This window comes from Hydra vulgaris, chromosome 06 (assembly GCF_038396675.1).
Source record: "Hydra vulgaris chromosome 06, alternate assembly HydraT2T_AEP".
NCBI lineage: Eukaryota > Metazoa > Cnidaria > Hydrozoa > Anthoathecata > Hydridae > Hydra > Hydra vulgaris.
Genome location: NC_088925.1, coordinates 26,754,089 through 26,775,351, shown reverse-complemented (window position 1 = coordinate 26,775,351; position 21,263 = coordinate 26,754,089). Strand labels below are relative to the sequence as shown.

General features: G+C 27.1%; 1 protein-coding gene across 2 annotated transcripts in view; it reads left to right on the top strand.

The window, feature by feature from the left end:
* The window catches only part of LOC101235972 (probable voltage-dependent N-type calcium channel subunit alpha-1B), a 113,730-nt gene that overhangs the window by 90,303 nt on the left and 2,164 nt on the right, over nt 1-21,263 (top strand). The window contains exons 32-38 of one of the 2 annotated variants that reach the window (XM_065799728.1): nt 2,951-3,016; nt 3,673-3,767; nt 11,880-12,036; nt 12,345-12,472; nt 15,594-15,690; nt 15,960-16,065; nt 20,122-20,226. In XM_065799728.1, the coding sequence (XP_065655800.1) occupies nt 2,951-3,016; nt 3,673-3,767; nt 11,880-12,036; nt 12,345-12,472; nt 15,594-15,690; nt 15,960-16,065; nt 20,122-20,226 (754 nt within the window). Of the gene's footprint in view, nt 1-1,334; nt 1,414-2,950; nt 3,017-3,672; nt 3,768-11,879; nt 12,037-12,344; nt 12,473-15,593; nt 15,691-15,959; nt 16,066-20,121; nt 20,227-21,263 lie in introns of those variants that run through there. The other variant, XM_065799729.1, reaches the window with a different exon arrangement.

The following is a 21,263-nucleotide window of genomic DNA, read 5'->3' as shown; positions in this document are numbered from 1 at the left end:
GTTGAATCTTACGAAGTATTGCACTACCAAGAATGCACCTCAAATTGCTTATCCAGACAACACTGTCACAAGCAGTGTTGTTTCAATAAGCCACTTAAGGTTCATTCTTGTTAGTGCAATGTTTCTTAAGATCTATTTATTTATGAAAATATCCCAGTACAAGGTTGCTTATCAAAATAACACTGCTTGGGCAGTATTTTCCTGATAAGTAATATTGCACTAGGACATTTTCATTTCCCTGTTTAACACTGCTAAAAGCTGACTGTTCCCATTCCCCCTGAGAGAGATTAGTTATCTCATCATTTTTTCAGATAGTGATTGTATATATTCGTTTGAGGTAATAAAACAAATTCCTCACAAATCTCTCTTGGAAAAAACTCATTTTTGAATCTTTTTAATTTCATTTTTACTATTTAAACTGAATTTGTGTATCTATTATGCAAGTATTTTTTTTTTTTTACCAGATTATGTGAACAACTGTATGAAAACTTGTTTTGTCACAATAAACATTTTTTGGGCGTAAAGTTCAATTTTGAGCTGAAAAGTTTTTACACCAACTTTTATTTTTAGACATTTGAGCGCTTAGAGCACTTTTACATTTTAAAAAAATTAATATTTTTATTTGTATATTGTTGTTGTATTATATTTATAAGTTATTATTGTTTGCAAAAATAGAAAAAAGACGAGTATAAAATATATAATATATAATAGAGTATAAAATATATAATATATAATAGAGTATAAAAAAGACGAGTATAAAATTTAAAATATTTATAAATATGAGTTTTTAAAACTGACTAAAAACTGTTTATAATGTATATTTTTTTACATATATACTTTGAAAATATCTAAAAAAAATGAGCAGAAAAGCTTAAAAACTTAAAATAGACTTTCAATTATTACGACTGTCTCCTCAAACCAAAATCCTCAAACCAAAGTCAATATTATATCTTTGTCACATTGTGGTTAAATCTCTGTCGCATTTATGGTTAAAATCAGTTGATTTTTGTGCAATGCTCAGTGAAGTAAGAAAATAATAAAAATAGTATAAAAAACAAAAACTTTTTTTGTTACTTTTTAAAAAGCAATTAATTATTAAATTATAGCTTATTTTCTTTATTTTTAATTTTTATTATTTTCTAAAATATTATATATATATATATATATATATATATATATATATATATATATATATATATATATATATATATATATATATATATATATATATATATAACATATATAATATGTTAGTAAATATTAGTGTATAGCTGTTATAGTTTAATTTGATTTGAAATAATTTGATTTTTATATACTTTTATAGTTATTTATAGTTTTTTTCTTCAATTTTTGTTTAAAAACCATGAGATGACATTTTTGAAACTTGGCATAAATTTGAAGACATGGAAAAAGGTCTTAAATGAGATGTTTTTTTAAAACTTTCACTCCTTCAAAGTTTTAAAGTTACAAAAATAATATCTGTGACAAAGATAAAATTTGTGACAAATAAAAAAAAAGTACTGTACAGTACTAAATAATAGTAATAATTTTACAATAAGAAGTTATTGAACACTAATTGTTAACTCAAAACAATGATTTTACAGATTTTTATTTTCTATCACTCACTAAAAATTATTGAAATAAGATGATTTTATAATTAATAAGTATAGAAATGATTGCTGTTGAATAAACTTACCAAGTCCCCTATTTTATGGGTCTGGACAGCTAATTCTTATTAATTGATTTTGGTTTTTTTTGCTGAGTTAAAAATACGTAATGGTTCATGACATAACCATGGCAACTTGTTTAAGTGTGAAAAAGCTTTAAATTGTGCTTTAGGCAAATTTAATTTATTAATATTGAAATTTTTGAAGAATACAAATTCAATAGAGTTTGGTTAAAGATTTTACCTTTTAAAAGCAGTTATAAAAATGAAATTTTTATAACAGTTATAAAAAATGAAATTTTTTATATATGTTTTATTAAAATTTAAAATATTTTTTACTAAAATTAAAATTTTTAATATTAAAAAAAAAATTTTTTAAATTGTTGTTTCCAACCTCAATTATTAACCCCTATAAAATTGTAATAACTAGTTTGTTACTTGACATTTTTGTTTTAAGTTTTGAAAAAACTTTATTGATGCACATTGAATAAAAAAAGGATAAGGGGTACAAATTTGACATATAATACAAAAGGTTTCTAATTATTTTTTTTACATGACTGCTCATATTGTTTAAAAATCATAAAAAATTGCAATTGAATAAATACACTTGAAATATAAATAAAAAAAAGAAAATGCTACTTACAGCAGAAAGGTTTTGTTTTTGTCTGCAAAAAAAAGAACAACCTTCTTTAAAATCTACATTTCATGCATACATCGTGTGTTTTTTGTCTGTTATATTTATACATAATATCCAGCCAGTCTGACCACTCATAAGTGTTATAGATATAGTTAACAAAAGCACACACAATGGAGCGTACAAAATAGATTGTTTAGAAGCACAAAATCATTAGTATGTTATTATTGTTATAATAAATTTTTATTAGAACCATTAAGTTTATTTAAGCATTAAGTAAATTAATTATATTTACTTAATGCATCTAAATAACCAAAATTTTAATTTTCAATGTTTGTTTAATGTTCAAAATTCTTTCTATTTTTCTAAAATAAAAGCATGATCTAAGAAAATATAAAACATATTTTATCAAAAGTAGTTGGGTTTATATAAACAATAAAATAAATTATTTTATTCTGTAATTGTACAGAATAAAGTTGTTTATTGTTTTGATTTTTAAATTTATAAATATGTTTATAAACTTCATGTGTTTATGTTTATTTGACTAGATTACTTGATCTTCAATGTCATTTACTTAGATTACCTGATATTTGATGTTATTTAATTTGATGACTTTAAAATTATTTTATTAAATAAAAATTGTATTTTAGGCATTGCCTTATGTTGGCATGTTAATTTTATTGTTGTTTTTTGTGTATGCTATCATTGGAATGCAGGTTAAGTTTAGATTTAATTTTTTTGACAATTTTTTCCAAAATTTGCTCAAAATGACATATACTTTTTTTTGTTTTTTGTTTGTCAAATAGTTTTATTACAATTGGTAACAAATAAATATTAATTGAATGAATAATTAAAAATTAACAAATAATAATAAATATAATAATCCCCTTATATGGCTTTTTTTTTTTTTTTTTGACAACTAAAAATTTGCTAAAAATATAAATAAAATTGTTAGGTATAAAAAAGCTAATGAATATTAAATAAAATGTAATATATATTTTATAAAATCAAATTAATTCTAATAAAGTTAAAAATAATTCTCAAAACTCTCTTTTTAAAGTGAAAGTAAAAAATGCTATTTATAATAAGCAAAATAATTTCTGATGCAAAAGTTATTGCGAAACTGCTGTAAATGTTTTTTTTTTTAATTTCCACCATTTGAACTCTATCACTATATTTTTCATACATAAATACAAATATATTAATCAAATATAAAAGTATAATTATTTATGGTTTAAAAAAATATTTAGTCTATTAAATGTACAATGTTAAGTTTATATCAGGTTGTGCTGTTGTTTATTTAACAGTCTGATGTTTGAATTTCTTAGATATTTCTCAAACTCCTTTTAAAGGTATAAGTATTTAATTTTAGACCTTTTACGGAATTTCCATTGCATCAAAAGATTCTTATATTAATGAAAACAATCATTTTCAATCATTCTTCAGCTCCATCCAAGTACTATTTAGGTAACTTTTTTATAAAAATATGCTGATAAAAAATTATAATGATAAATTTACTTAATGTTAAAGCATACTGCAAAATACCTAAATAATAACTAAAAAAAATCACTGCATAAAAAAAAAAAATAAAAAAAAAATAAAAAATTTTTTGTAGCTAGCACTACGATCTATACTGCAGGCCTTGCCAACATGCAAACCGCGTATCTGACTGGGGGCATATTTTAAATTTCGCTTAACTTTTTTTTTACGTTGTCATTTTAGTGATACTAAAATATAGGCAAAAAATTTTGCATTTATGGCTGCACTACAAATTATTTATCTGCAAAATAGAAATCTGATAATTTAAAGCTTTCGGTATATCGATTTCCTAAAAATGACGAAAAAAAATGTGGATTTAGGTAATTCCAAATGCAAACTTAAAAGTAACTAATAACACTGTAGTTTGTGAGTTGCATCGACCAATAAATTTTGAAAAACAAATAGTTAAAGGAAAATATTGTCCTAAATTTCCACCATCTATTTTGCCTGGCATACCGTCTTGTCAAACTTCTACCCATCTTCCTCCATTACGTGCAACAACTCGTGCTTCTTCGTGCTTTCGAAATTTCGCTCAAGATGAACTATCCACTTTTTTAGAAATAGAGTAACTTTTGCTGTAATGAAAAAAATTCTTTTAAATAATGAAAGAGATTTAGGTGTTCCATAAGTATGCTTTATTATTAATAACACTATTCATTTACAATCACAAGTTTGTTCAAATGGAGTTACATATTTTTTAATCAAGATTAGTGAGGATTTGTATTTTGAAACTTATCATTATGGTGTCGAAAATAAAGTTCCTACAATTTCTAAAAACAGAATTTTAGAAATCAACACATGGTCTATATTAGAAGAAGTTTTGCTTTATTTGAAAAATTTAATTCCAGGCCGAAAAGAAATTGTAATTCAGGAACATTTAGCTTCATTGGATGTACAACAGTATGTTGGTAGTAAGATTTATTCTAAGGAGGTTATTATTAGATCTTTTTAGTATTTTTCTACATCCAGAAGTTTGTATAATCAATTCTGAACAGATTAACAATTGTCTTCTGTAAGAACTTTGACAAGAATAACTTCAAAAGTTTCTAAATTAAATGAGAAACATTTTTTGACTAATATTTTTCAATCTGTTGAAGAAAAACAGAATTTTTGTTATTTATTGCATGATGAGGTTTATGTTGAAAAAATGTTTTACCATGGTTCATACATTATTCGGAAAAGCAATTGACAATTCAACTTCTCTTGCAAAAACTATATTGGGTTTAATGGTTGATTGCTTATTTGGTGGACCATCGTTCATTTCCAAAATGATACCTATAAGTAAAATGATACCTATAACTAATAAGCTCTCAATTTCTTTTTGAACAAATTAATATTACTATCCAATCAATAAAGGAGTCTTCGGGTCAAATTAAAGCTATAATATGCAATGGAAACAGAATTAATCAGACATTTTTAAAAATCTCTGAAAGATAATCTCCAGATAAATCTTGATTGACTAATGATGTTATTTCTTAATCTTTGATTATGTCCATTTGCTTAAAAACTTTAGAAATAATTGGCTTACTGAAAAAACTGATCAAATTATTTTTTATGATAAAGGAGTATGTAAAGTAGCACAATGGGATCATCTTTAAAAACTTTATGAACTTGAATCTAAAAATTTAGTTAAACTATCCGACTTAAATGAAATTTTAATATTTCCAAAGCCAATTTAGAGGCAATCAGTTTCTACCTGTTTAAGGGTATTTTATGACACAACTTATCATGCTTTAATTAATCATCCAGGACTGCAGCATATAAGAGAAAGACAAGATACATCAGATTTTTTTAACATTGGTGTGTCATGGTGGAAAGTTATCAATGTTAAGGGAACAGGTGCTGATATTAGATTCAATAATGAACTTCAAGCAGTAATTATAGATCCTAATGATAATAGATTAGAAAATATATTGAATTTTGGAAATATGGCTTTAAAGATGGCTGGAAAGTAAAGTAAAAGGGAGAAACAACTTACTTGTGACACTGCACAGTCAATTTACCACATTTCCATATTGGAAAAAGAATTTAGCCAAATGTGCCAAGGTTCAGGAGGTACATATTTCATAACAGTACAACAAGTGATTGAAAAGTTGAATGTTTCAAGAGCTAAGCTTTTGCTGTCACTTGATAACCCAGCTGTTGAGATAAGTCTTGGTACAACCCATTCTTGTCCAAATTGTGGTTTTCTATTGGATGGGCCCTCTGAGAATATTGATGAGATATTTGATAATATCTCATCAATATTCTCTCGATACAAATATGGCTCTTATATCTATATCAGTGTTTTTAACTCGTAAAGAGAAAGAACTATCAGAAAATGAATTGCTAGATAAAACCACTTATTACCACCAAAAGTATGAACAAAACATAGACTCAATTGACCGTGGTGGGCTTAATATTCCCACAGATAATACCTGTCAAAGGATAATATTTTCTTTTATAGTTTTTAATGCAATTAAGGATAGAGTATGCAGAATATCATTAAGCAATATTCTAATGATGATTTCAGAGTTTTACAATTTTGAGATGCAGTGACACCATGAAAATATTCTTTCAAATATTTTTTTGAACAATTTATGTAAACTTCTGACTCCACATTCAAATAAAGAACCAGCTCAAAAAATATTGAAGTTGTCATGAATTCTTTGACAAATAAAACAAAAAAACAAAAAAATATATATATATTTTATTTAATTAAAGTTTACTGACTTTTTAAAGTTTTTATTAGTTTTTTTGTTGATTATATATATATATATATATATATATATATATATATATATATATATATATATATATATATATATATATATATATATATATATATATATATATGTATATATATATATATATATATATATATATATATATATATATATATATATATATATATATATATGTATATATATGTATATATATATATATATATATGTATATATATTTATATATCATACATCAGAACACACATTTTTTTGCGTATTGCGTATTGAGTATATTACTCATATCATACTCAATACGCAACTCAATGTACGCAATTTCTTTGAGTATAATACTCAATACGCAACTCATAGTACGCATTTTTCTTGAGTAGAATACTCAATACACAACTCATAATACGCATTTTTTTTGAGTAATTTGCGTTTTTTTTTTTAGTGTAAAATATAATTTTGTTCTAAAAGTAATATTGTTTTTTATATAATGAACAAACAGAAACACGAAATGAAAGAGAAAAAAAAAATTATATTTCTCTAAAATGTATTTTCAATTCATAAACAAAAACAAAAGTAATGAAGAAAATTTTCAAACAACTGAAGAATTATTTTCACTCAGCCATTTCATTAAGTATGGTTAAGTCACCTTTTAAGAAGGTACGATTTATAAGTGTTTCATTGGTCATTTTGCTCTCTTTTTCGATTAACTACACCACATATGCTAAAAAAACGTTCAACATAAGCGGAGGATGTTGGTATATTAAAAAATATGAGACGCAAATTATAAAGATAGGGCAATTCTTTTCTTTTCTCAAACCAAAATGCATCATAATGAGTTTTGTTGGTGAAATTATGGTTTCTTAAAATGTTTACAAAGTTATTCCTTTCTTTGTCAGCTAGGTGTCCAATGCTAAGTTATTTTTTGTTGTACTCTACCTGATCCAATTCTATGCTTTGATAAAACTGATCAAAGGCTTCATCATCAGGAACACTTTTTTGAGAGAAAATATTATTAAAACCACTTGCTGTCAAATCGTTTTTTTCGTTTTTTTTATTAAATTTAATTGCCAAGTAAGCTCATGCTCAAATTGTTTTTTTACATTAGTTATCAGCAATTCGCAAAATTTTTTCTTTTTATCATCTTTTTTAGCCATTTCCTCATATTGCATGATTAATAAATGTAAACTTGGTACCAAGTCACCAATATGTACGCGATTTCTTTGATTCAAAAGCGTAAATCTATATGCTGGGAGCATCAATGATAAATAGAATTCAATCTCTGCTTGAGTAACTGGACATTTAATAGTTTCAAAGCAATGTTTTTTATATGCTTTGTCTTTTGTTTTTGTTTGTGTTTGTGTTTGTCTTTTTGTTTTTGTTTGTCTTTTTGTTTTTTATATGCTTTGAATCAACATTAAAAAGCTTGATGACCAACGAGTTAAATTTTCGTTTCTTAATCTATTTTTTTGTTGTTGAAAGATTTGGGCAAATTAAATTGTCTGATAAGTTTTTTTAGCAAATGAACAAAGCAATGACAAAATAGTTTTCAATCGTTTGCATGACCTCACAGTATTACGTATAGAAATATTAAATTTGTGGTTTGTGCATGCAAAACGAGGTACTTTTCTGCTGCCAAGTTCAAACTCTAATTGATCTACTATACTATGATCCCCAAATTCATAATTATCAGCATCATCAATTCCAGTAGCATCAATCTCAGCATCAATCTCATTAGATAGTTTGCTGAATTTAATATCATTTTGGATTGGATTTATTTCTTCAGTAAGCAATTCGTTAATTTTAGGTTCAATTTTGTTTTCAGGTGAATCTTTCAGTTCCTGATCATTCTCATCACTGTCGTCATTCTCAAATAATTCTTCCCAAAATTCTTCTTCAATCCAATTGCCGTTTTCCAATTCATAATTGAGCATTTGTGGAAAAGCTCTAAGAAAGGCTTTACCACCATCACTCACATAACCGTCAACTTTAGATTTATTGAAATCATATTGATTTAATATTTCTTCTGAAACCAATATAATATTTTCAGCATTATGTGGGCCACTCATTCGTTGAAGACCAAGAACTATTAGCTTTTTCTGAAATCAGCAAAGGTAACCTGGCAACATAAGGCAAAAAATCAGCCAGCTTGCGGCTATCCCAGATATCACCTATTAATGTAATAGTTTTGGCTTTTCTAAGGCAGTTAGTGATTGTTTTTTTTATCTTTTCAACTACCATAGGAACTATATTATAGACAAAAGACTTCTCGCATGGTAAATGAATTTTATGACGCTCTAAAAGTCTTTTTAGATGAATGTTACCTAGCTCTTGTGTTGCCATATTGGATGAAATTACATATTTAGTTAGATCCATAATATTGTCATCTAACAACGAGTCATCATCATTATCAAGACTTATATCATCATAAGCCTTTTTCCAAGCCATAAAATCGTCTTTGCCGTTACATTGTGTGGAATTAAAATGCTTAAAAAAATTACCACTTTTACCTAGTGGTTCATGTAACACCTTATAGCAATAAATGCAGGTAAAATGTAATTTTTCTTTCTTTCCGGGCTTAAAATCGATTTCGGTTCGGCAATGAAAAAAGTGTAAAATGGAACTGTAAGTTTTTTCAGTGTCACCAAATTTGAAAATTTTACGCGGAAATTTATTGTTTTTCAAGTTATGTTTAATTTCATTAATCTCTTTAACATATCGTTTAATACTTATATTTGTTAATAAAGCATTGCTAATGCTTTCGCTGCACGATGGTTGACTATTTTCAATTGACAATACGGCTAAGGCACAATTACTTCTATCAGAATTTATTTGTTTATTTACAGACTGATTTTCTTTATCTTCTTTATTTATACTTTTTTCTTTTTTTTCTTCTCAAACTCTTTACATTAAAGTCTGAACCTAATTTTTGTTTAGCGGATCTTCCATACATGTTAAAGCAAAAAATCTAAAATAAAACTTTTGTTAAGCAAATAAGCAATATTATAAAACTAGTTTAAATTACATTACATATATAAATTACTTTAGTTTATATAACATTAAAGATTAAAATCATTTATTTTATTTATCTAACTTATTTACTATAGATAAAAAGATAAATACTTGCATCTTATATACATCTATAGCCTCATAAAAGTAACAAAAAATTATAAAAAAAAGTCATTATTTCAAATACAAACGCTAGAAGTTTATCAACATATAAAACAAAGCAACTCAAAGTTTATCAACTTGTAAAACAGCAAATTGTAAATTGTTATTTGAAGCAAGCTCATAAAGTCATTAAAAGCAATGCTACTTACTCCCTAGAGGCTTCAAGACGTGATTTTTGACATGCAAACCTTGATAATTTATTTTAAAAAACAAATTATAATGGTTAAATTATAATTAAGTGTTTTTGTTTGTTATTTATAAAAAAATATATACTTTAACAACTAATTTATATTTTACACTCAAAAAAATTGCGTATTTTTACGCAAAATACTCAAAAAATATGCGTATTATGAGTTGTGTATTGAGTATTCTACTCAATAAAAATGCGTACTATGAGTTGCATATTGAGTATTATACTCAAAGAAATTGCGTACGTTGAGTTGCGTATTGAGTATGATATGAGTAGCATACTCAATACGCAATACGCAAAAAAAAGTGCGTTCTGATGTATGATATATTTATATATATATATATATATATATATATATATATATATATATATATATATATATATATATATATATATATATATATATATATATATATATGTATATATATATGTACTCTTCCTGATGATCCAGCAATGGTGAAACTTAAAGTAGAAGATAAAAGTTAGATAAGTGTTTTTTACTAATTTATTTTTGCTCTGTTCTTTAAGAACATTGAGCACTCTATTTGTAAAATACACTAACATAATTTACATATATATATATATATATATATATATATATATATATATATATATATATATATATATATATATATATATATATATATATATATATATATATATATATATGTATATATATATATATTTATATATAAATATATATATATATCTATATATATATATATATATATATATATATATATATATATATATATATATATATATATATATATATAAAATTTATGTTTTGTTTTAATTTCATTTTTTAAATATATAGTAAATCTTTTGAGAGAAAAAAGTTTATAGAGTTAATATAAAATTACTAAAGCAATTTTTTTAGTTTTTGCTGTTTATAAAATAGGCCCCCAGTCAGATATGCTGTTTGCGCGTTAGCAAGGCCTGCAGTATAGATCGCTGTGGTAGCTAGTTAAAAAAAAATCCCTATTCAAGTATCTTTAATCATCATTAAGTTTATTCTATCACCCTTTACATTTCTTTGATGACAGTAGAATGTCTTGAATTACCATGCAAATTTTTTCAATGATCCTTTAAATATCTTCAATAACTGTAGAATGTCTTGAATTACCATGCAAGTTTTTTCAAATGTTTTTTATCATCACACCATATCAAGTTGGATTGTCAGCAGATATCTATAATAAAAATTCTAGCAAAATTAGATCTTTATAATATTTTTTTCAGGAGATATAAGGTAACAAAGTGGTAATCTTTTAAGGAGATTAAAGTCACATGACCTTTTAAGCTTTCATTTGATAATTTTTATAATTAAAATTGACATGGTTTTGATTCAAATGTTATTTTAATTTATATAATGCATTTGATCTATTGAAGATTCCATAGATGAACTTATAAATACTGATTCTTGCTCTTGAACTTGAAATTTTCCAATAAATGTTAAGATGAAGGTAATCAAGTAATTAAAAAAATACATTTTGTTGCTCTCTAGTAGGAGGATACCTATCTATAAAAAAAATATATTTAAACAAATAGACATTGAAAAAAAAGCATTTCAAGGTGAAAATTCAAAGTCATTTATTTTTTAAGTAGTTCCACAGAAATTTAAATTAAGGATCAAAAATCAAGCATTAACATTTGAAAAAGGGTATTTACTGATAGGCAGGCTTTTAAAAAAATTTATGACACTGATGTTAAAAGTGTCTGACTTAATATTGAATGACCACAATATTTTTTTAAGGTTCAGTTTGAAATTTTTTTGGCATTATTGAAATAATATATGTATATTTTGTTAGAAACATTGTTGGGGACGTTTTCCTATGTGTTTTTTTGTTGAAATATATTTAGGCACAAAAATCATTCGTTGTTAAAAAATTAAATAGATGCTCTTCATTGTTGTTGTGTTTGTGTGTGTTTTTTTTGTCAAAAGTTTATTTAATTATAATAATGATATTTTAGAATTTCAACTGGGGAAAATTGGCCTGATATTATGCTGGCATGTGCAGAAAAGGCTCTATGTGATAAAGCTATTAAATCAACAAATGGAGATGATATTTGTGGATCTTATTTTTCCTACATTTATTTTACATCTTTTATTTTCTTTTCTTCATTTCTTGTAAGTATTTTTTTATTTTTTTTAATTAAATATTGTCAATACATAGCTAACAATTATATTAAAAACAATTTTAGATAAAAATATTGGTTTATTTAATCCATGGTTTTTTAATTGTTATATCTCAAAATTCAACTCTGAATTATAGCATATATTTAACACAGATTCACAGAGAAACATGTTGAGCACATCACCAACGGGATGGTACAGTGATGAATCAGTGTTGAGGATCAGCACTAATTCTCTGTATCAATAAATTTATAATAGTTAATAAATAATGCTAAATTTATAATAGTTTAACTTTTATTTAGCTGCTCAATTTATTTGTTGCTGTCGTCATGGATAATTTTTCGTTTTTAACAGCTGACTCAAGCATTCTTGGACCCCATCATTTAGATGAATTTATCAGTGTTTGGTCAAATTTTGATCCCAGAGCAAGGTTTTTTTTTATTATTGGCTTAGTTGAGGTCACATTACATGCAAATTACAAGTTTATTTACAAAGACAGCTTTTCTGGATCATTATTATTTACTTAAAAGTTTTTTATTTTCAGAAGTATTATTATTATTGTAGCTTAACTGAGTGTGCATACATAGATTGATTTTAATTCCAAAAGTATAGTGTTTTTGTTACTACTTCAAACATACTATGTTTAAATATGTTATATAATGTTTAAATATGTTACTGTTACATATATCTATGTAATCGTAATAATTATGTATAAAATAAAATTGTAAAATATTTTTTGTTTGAAGGTTTTATGCAGAAAAAAAATTGTTTAAAATTGTTAGATGGAGTTTGATTTTTATTAAAATAGACATCAGTATGAATGTAAAAAATATTTATTTTAAAAACCTATAATGTCAATTCTATTTGATAATGTCAATCCTATTTTTATTACAATATCAAAAAGAATACTAAAATATGAAAAACATTGTTTACCATACCTATAAGTATGGTGAAACAAAGAGTAGTGTTAAAGAGCAATATAATGCTGACAGAAGACTTAAAAAGTTAAAGGTTGTATGAGTCAGGAAAACATGAAGATTGGCAAGAGCTCCAAAGCATTGAGATGTAGTGAAAAAAACTAGATGAGTAAAAGTTTTTAGAGCATGAAGGACGGGTACATTAAAAGGATCCGACTTTACTAAATGATAAATTAAACAAGAATGAGCTTTGGTTGACTGAACTAGAGAAGATAGCTCATTTGAGCATGATGATATTTATAGAATAGAATAAAAGATGCAACATTATGATGATTGGGAGAGTGACTAAAGGTTGGCAGATAGAGAAGGTCCAACTACATTTATAATGCATTTTTGGACCAGGTCTATTAGAGATAATAGACCTGGTCCAAAAATGGTTCAAAATGGTTTTTTATAGGTCCACTGAAAATCCGGTATAGCATGTTTGCTGGGTAGTGTGATGATAGGATGAGTCCAAAGAGGAAGTACAAGATAAAAGGTTTATAAAGATTATTGCACAATAGGAACCACCTAAAGGAGAATAAGGAAAAACTGTACAAGACAAGACTCAAATCAAAGAATCAAGCTTAGTGATTAGTGTGTTAGAAAAATGAGTTACGAAGTTAACTGAGTAAGAGATTGAAAAGTTTAAAAGTTATGAGCTTTAGTACCAGCAAGATCAGTGGTGTTAGAGCCAAACCATTCAGTGTGATGAGCATTAAATTCACCATTAACAACAGTATTAGCAGAGGGATAAAAAGAAAAGGCTTGGTCAATTGATCAGAAATTACATCAAAAAGAGTGCAGTCTTGAGACAAAAGGAACAAGAAAGAAAAAAGAGAAAGGTGATTGAGTGAAGAGGTTCTAAGTGTAAGCACATAAAGGAATGGTCAGAAGTTTGGTAGTTAAAGTTAAAGAAAACTTGACTCATTTATAGATAGAGTATAGATTAACTCATTCATAGAGCAATTACAAGCAACAAACTATGCAGTTATGTCAGTCCTGCTAATTAATCCAAAGTTGTAATTTGGGGCTCCTTGTCACTTGTGGCCTCATAAATACACACTACAAAGACACCATCTATGCACAACATGGCACTGTTAATACTATATTATTTTGTAGCTGTTGATGGAATCGGCCACTTTAAGAGCTACTGTAGAAACCTTACTATTGGCTGGCCTCAGAACAATTAAATTTAGTTTTAGAGCTGTACCCTCATTAGGAGATAACAGGAAGAATTGGATAGCTACTATCAAGGAGGCTATGCTAGTCTTCCTTTAAGAGACAAAAATCTATGAGTAGAGTCAAGAAGCATTTATCATCCAAACAGTGTAACACAGGTTTACAACTTTTCTAGCTTTACAGGTGACACAATTATTATTCTTACCCCTAAAGTCTTTGTTTAGGAGAACTTCTATAAAATAATTGCTGGGTGCAGTTAACATCTGGCCAAGTTGAGTATTTTTATCAAGACACCATCTTTAGCCTTCACTTAACCAGAGCCTCAAGGCTCTAGTTGAGTAAAGATTTGCTGATGGCTGATTCTGAATTCTGACAACTCTGGCTTAAAATTCTCCTAATATTAAGTCAAATCTTATTTTCAGTTTATTTCTCCTAGCCTTTGCCTAATAAAGCAAATTCTACAAAGCAGCAGGATATAGAGCAGGAAGTACTGGTATACATGCTAATATTAGTAGAGTGATTGTGATGGTCTTGAACCTGGCTTGATCTGGAGTAATTAAAAGAAGTAGCTTTTGTGAGCAGTACTTTAAAACATTGAACAGGAGGTTTTGGAAATGTATTAGGAAAAAAACTACTTTTAAAGAAATACTGGAAATTAAGGTGAAGGTATGTTACATAGTTGCGGTCACTATTTAGTTACTGAGCTAACACTACACCAGAGATTCAAACAGAACACAAACATACTTATAATAACTATATGTGAATGAACATTGTGCCAGAAGTTCTGACAAAACTCAAACATATAAATAGTAAGTTACAGGTAAATGAACACCATGTCAAGAGTTTGGAAAGAATACAAACATACTTATAGTAAATTATGGGTGAATGAACACTGTGTCAGAGGTTCAGACAGAACGCAAACATAAATATAGTAACTTAAAGGTGGGTGAACAACAGGTCAGATGTTCAAACAAAATAAAAACATACGTATGTAATAAATTACAAGTGAGCTAACAAAGAAACTAAGACACCTTTTAAGAAGTACACTACTTCTAGCCTTTGCGTATAAAGCGAATCCTGCAAGACAGCAGGACATAGAAAAGGTTGCACTGGATTACATATTGCCAGTAGCAGGGTAATCATGATAATCATATGCTTGACTATATGTACATAGATTGACTATTGGGTTTAAAAAGTTAGGTTTTAGCAAAATTAGGGTAAGGGTTAGGTTTTTTTAGAAAATATTTTATTATTTTTTTAAAGTTCAAGTTTATTAAATAGATAACTGATAATTTAATTTAATATAAAAATTTCTAGATGCTGACAAGAAAATAGTCTTAAATTTTACATTTTAGAAAACTACCTTAATTTTTTTTTAGTTGACTTTTTCTTTACCTATGTATATTTTTTTAGTGGGCGCATTAGATACACAGAAGTATGTGAATTGCTTAGACAAATGTTACCTCCTATTGGTCTGGGTACTAACTGCAGTAAAACTTTAGCTTACAAGGTTAGATGATGATAGGGTTAATGATGTTAGTGATGGTCATGATGATAATAATAATAATGATGATAATGATGAACATGACAATGAATTTGATAATGATGATGATCATGATGAAAACATTATAATTATTAGAGTCATAATGATGATCATTATAATAATCATAATGATCATCATCATTATCATTTTTTTTTTTTGTCATTTATTATCATGTTGTCATCATGATCACATTATGATGCTAAAAATTATGATGATTGTATTCTCTCTTATTGCAGCGTTTAGTAAAGATGAATATGATATTGTATAAAGATGAAACAATTGAGTTTACAGGAATGTTTTTTGCTTTGGTTCGAACTGGTCTTGGCTTTTACTCTGAAAATGGTATGTAATCAATAAACTAAAGAAATCATTTTTTAGTAAAGATTTTTTGATAAAACTTTTTTTCTTACTAATAATTGTGAATAGCTTATTTGAATAAGCTATTACAAACTTAATTGTGTAAATATGTCATGAGCTATTTTTGTACATAAGTATGCCCTGGGGAGTTTTTTTTACAGCAAATGTATATAAATTTTAAAAGTATATAAAGTATAAATAAAATAATACATATATGAAGTCAGAGTTTAATAAGTAAATTTAATTGCCATTTTAAAGCTGTTTAGGTATTAGGACATCCATGGCAAAAATGATTGGAAAATTGTGGCTAAACATAGTTGTAGCTGAACATACTGGTCATAGTGAACAGTGTGGCTGAATATACTAGTCATAGAGAACATTGTGACTGAACATAGTTGTGGCTGAATATACTGGTTATAGTGAACATAGTCATACTGGTCAGTGAGCTGCAAAAGATGGGTTATCTGTCATTGATCATCAACTTTCAGGATGTATTAAACCTGGCAAGATTACTTATGTTGGAAGTAATGAAAAAAGATTGTGTTTCAACAACTGTGTCTGGAATCTATAAAAACATTAAGAGATCATCAGCTAAATGATCATAATGAACATAAAGAGATCATCAGCTAAATGACTGCTACAGATATGGCTAGCCTGGACATGTTGCCCAAATTTGTTCTTCAAAGGAACAAGTTGTTAATGAGGGAACATAATGTTTCTGTTGTAGAAAAACCGGATACATGGCAAGGTTTTGCACATTGCAACAAGGAAATGCAAACAAGAAAACCGCGCCAGCTGGATCCCTGCCCACAACCAACGGCGCTTCAGATATGTGTTGTACATGTGAACATGTTTGTAGGAAAAGTAAAGGTGTTCAAATGCTCTATTTTTTCAAAAAAATTGCTTATGACATGTTTACACTAATAAATCTATAATAACTTATTCAAATAAACTACTTTCATCTTTAACAAACTTCTAATTTAAATAACTAAGATAATATTTAATAGTAATAACTTAGAAGTATGTTAAATATTTCAGATTTCTCCTTTTTCTGCTTTAACCATTTGATCTGCTTGATTCAGTAATAAATTATTGATTAATTCTATACCATCCACATGCCTTTCCACAAATTTTCAATACTTGATCTCAGATGTGTCTACATGCATATGCACATTATTATGGTTTTATAGAACCCTCATAAAGTTGTCTTTAAAAAAATGCAATAATTATATGTCTTGCTTTTGGATTTTGTTCTGCCCCAAAAAAATATGTCTTTAATCTTAGGCAGAGTGCCGAGTCCTGATGAAGGTAATATTGAAACTACTGACCACTACGTTAATGATATAATCATTAATTTGAAATAGATATTGATTGAAAAGGGCAATAACCATTTGGAAAAATATGGATTGTTAACAAAAAAGCACATGTTGGACTTGCAATTGTTTAGAAATGAAAAAAAAAGGCTTTGTTGGCAATATCATTTTAAAGTCACAACATACTAAAAATGAAAAAAGAACACAACAGAGACTTTTTTCAATATGTGGACAATCGATAGCACACTATTTTTTTGAAAACTGGTTCAGAATTGCCTGCAGTTTTACAAAGCGTTGAAATCAAGAAATTGCTTGGAATGATCTAATCAGAGATAAAGCCCAGTCATGGTTGGTCAAAATATTGCACTGATAGGAAGCTAGTGATCCTGTAAGAGAAACATAGAATGCTGAAAGGATTCAAAATGGAGCAAAAATGTGGTGTGATGCTAGTAGCATTGCAATGGAAGGTGCTATAGAATGTGGCGTAATAATTAAGGATGAAGCCTGGCTAAAAAACATTAATGATGTCATGCATACTAATTTGGTTGAATTATATACTGTAGTGTGTAGGATAAACCTAGCTGTTAAATAGGACATAAAGAACATATCAGTATTCACCAACTCAGTAACAGTTTATGATCGGTTGAAAAGTGCGTTTTCTGAAAGTCATAAGGTTCAATCAAATGGATTATCTAAAATGCTTATTAAAAGAAAGCCTTCTAAATTTTAAGATTTAATAATAAAATACAGCATAAACATTATGTTGAAGTAGGTTTTGTCCTCTAAAGTAAAGCTGATGTATTGACAAGAATTCCAAAGAATCCTGCTGAGTATTTGGAAAAGATGTTAATAAATGTGTGCACAAATGTTGTCAAATTAATTCAATTGGTTCAGCGCCAATAAAATGAAAACATGGAGTGCTAGATCTACCTGATACTTGGTATTTTATTGCTTGTGATGTGACTCACTATAAAGGATTACCATATCTAATAATGATTGACTGTGGACCAAGTCAAGTCAGACCATCAGGAAATAGGGTTGTTAATTGCAACTACTGTACAGTAAATTGTACAGCTGTGAGGGCACAAATATGTCTGTTACAAGCAGTATTTTGGTATAGTGCAACACAAACAATTGAAACTCAAGAAAAGTCTACATCTCCTTCTCTAAAAAATAAGTATGCTTACATCTCTAAAAAATAAGTATGCCTGGCATCTACCAATTCAAGAAGAGAAAAACACAGCAGCTCAGAGAAGATTACAACAGGTTACAACAACTTATAGAATTAGAGAACAATTTTGCGTTTGTTTGTTGATGCAAAGTGTACCTCAATTTAGAAAATTGGTAAAATGTACTCACAAACACAAATATTAAAACTGATGGTGTACCAGACATGTGCAAGACGTGAAAAGTACTCTTGCATTAAGTTCTATGTTTTAAGAAAAATTAGTATCAGTTAAGAGAATGACATTGATGAATGTGAATTTGAAGATTTTGGTATTTGGCAAGAGACAAAGAAATTGAAGATACAGTAGCTGATACTGAGAAGGAGAATGGTGGCATAAAAGTCATCAATAATTTATTACCATTGATCACACAGTAGACTAGTAAAAGGAAACAAGCTGACATATTTAAATGCCTATTTAATTTAAGAACTTTGTTCTTGGGGAGATATGAATAGCTTATTTGAATAAGCCATTTTAATTTAAGAGCGTAAATATGTCATAAGCTATTTTTGTACATAATTATGTTATAAGAAATTTATATATTTAACATATATTTTGTATAATAAATGTATATATTTTGTATCTATGTATTTTTACATATGCCCAAGGGAGTTTGGTTGATTATGGTATATGTATATAAATTGTAAAATAAAATGTACAATCAGAGTTCAATAATAATATATAATCAGAAATCAACAAGTAAACCTAGTTGTCTTTTTTAAAACAATAGTTAATGTAAACATTTTACAAGAAATAATTTTATGAACATAATTGTAATAACATTTGTTTTTTTCTTGATTTTATTTTTGAAAACATTTAAAACAGATTTTTCTGACATGAGTTGTTTGAGAATGCAATTCTAGTATTAATTTAAATCTCAGAAATTTAGGATTTATTTTTCTCCATTGATTTTCTAAGGAAAAATGGCTACAGTCTGCATTAGTATTCAGTTAATAACAAAGTTTTGAGATCTTCTTAGAAGTTTTTATATTACTTGTAATTTAAAATATTTTTAAGTAAATGTTCTACAGATATACACTCCTTTTGTATGTATAGGGGTAGTTGTTAGGATAGTCATTTGAATAATCCAACAGAGTGGAGATTAATTTAGCCACAAACATAGTGGATAGTTAAATTTAAGGTTAAAAAATTGCAGTAAAAGGTCTAGATTTAAAAATCATACATCAAAGGTTGAAGAAATAAGAGCACATAGATTGCCAGACAGGTTTTGGTTGAGCCAAATATGTACACATTATTTTTTCTAGTAGAGATTTATTTTAACAGAATAGTTTAGTTTTTCATATTAACAAGTAATCTTTTATTTGGAGAATTTGTAGAAGAAACATTATATGCTCTCATCATTTGTTATGCATTGTTGAAATACTTTTTAAGTGTCAGAACTAGATATCAATGATAGTTTGTTTTGCTGACTTAACAAAAAGAGTAATGTTAAAAAGTTTAATTCAATTTAATTTAGCTGAATAATTTCAAACTTTTTTTAGCAAATTTAAAAAGTAATGACCAAGAATGTCGCAAAACATTAAAAGAAGTTTTTCCAAGCATATCAAAAAGAACTTTGGATCTTGTTATTCCAAGAACTCCAAGAAGTAAACTTTTCTTATTTTTATTGTTTTGTTTGAAATAATAGCATTTATTTTCCTTACTTAATTAACAATTTAATGACTTAAATGTTTACTCTTAGGTGCCTAATATACGGGAAGGGATGTTTATTAATTTTTGAAAAATTGTCCCACCCACTTCATGCTTATTAAGACATCCTCATCTCCCTCCCCCATCCCCAATGATATATAAAAATATGTATCAGTGATATATATTTTTCATATATGTCACTGATGAGAATAAAAATTTCAGTGTAACTAGACCTAAAAAATCATCAACCTTTAAAATACCTCATAAATTTTTATTTGTCAAATTTAATTCATTTAAGAACTCTCCACCCCCAAACCCCTTTCTCCTCCTTCTCCGTTTATTAGATCTGAACTAAAATTTCCTCCCCTCCCCCTTCCATCCCATAACACCTATTTATTTAAATTTTCAAACCAAAATTAATTTATTAATCGGTTGGATTATCATTTATTATTTTACTTAAAATAAAAATTAAATGTAGTACCTTTTTTAGAAAAAGTTAATTTTCGTTTTAGGTAAATATTTTGTTTTCAACTTTGACCATTCAATTTTTTTTTCTATTTTTCTATTTTTTTTTTTGAATAAATTACCATTCATTTATTTAATGTATTTAATTATACATTTGCATAAGTCAACCTTCAGAATTAGGGTCGGCGTTCGGCAATGCGGACCTAACTGCCGACCTAAAAGTGTTTGAGGTTGACAAAAAATTGCCGATCTCGTTTCTATGTTTTATTGTAAGACTTTTGTATCAAATTTTTTCGCCGCCCTGATGCCGACCTTTAAAAGATTGAGGTCGGCAAATTAATGAAGACCTCATTTTTCCATATTCCAAGGGTTGGCATAAGTGCGGATAATTTTTTATATACAAAATTGAACTCAATCATTTTTCTACTGTATTTTTTTATCACGTATTTATATTTGTTTAAATACCGTGTGGTTTGCAGAACCTGTTTAATTTTTGGTTTCATTAAAACATAGAACAGGTGACTTAGAA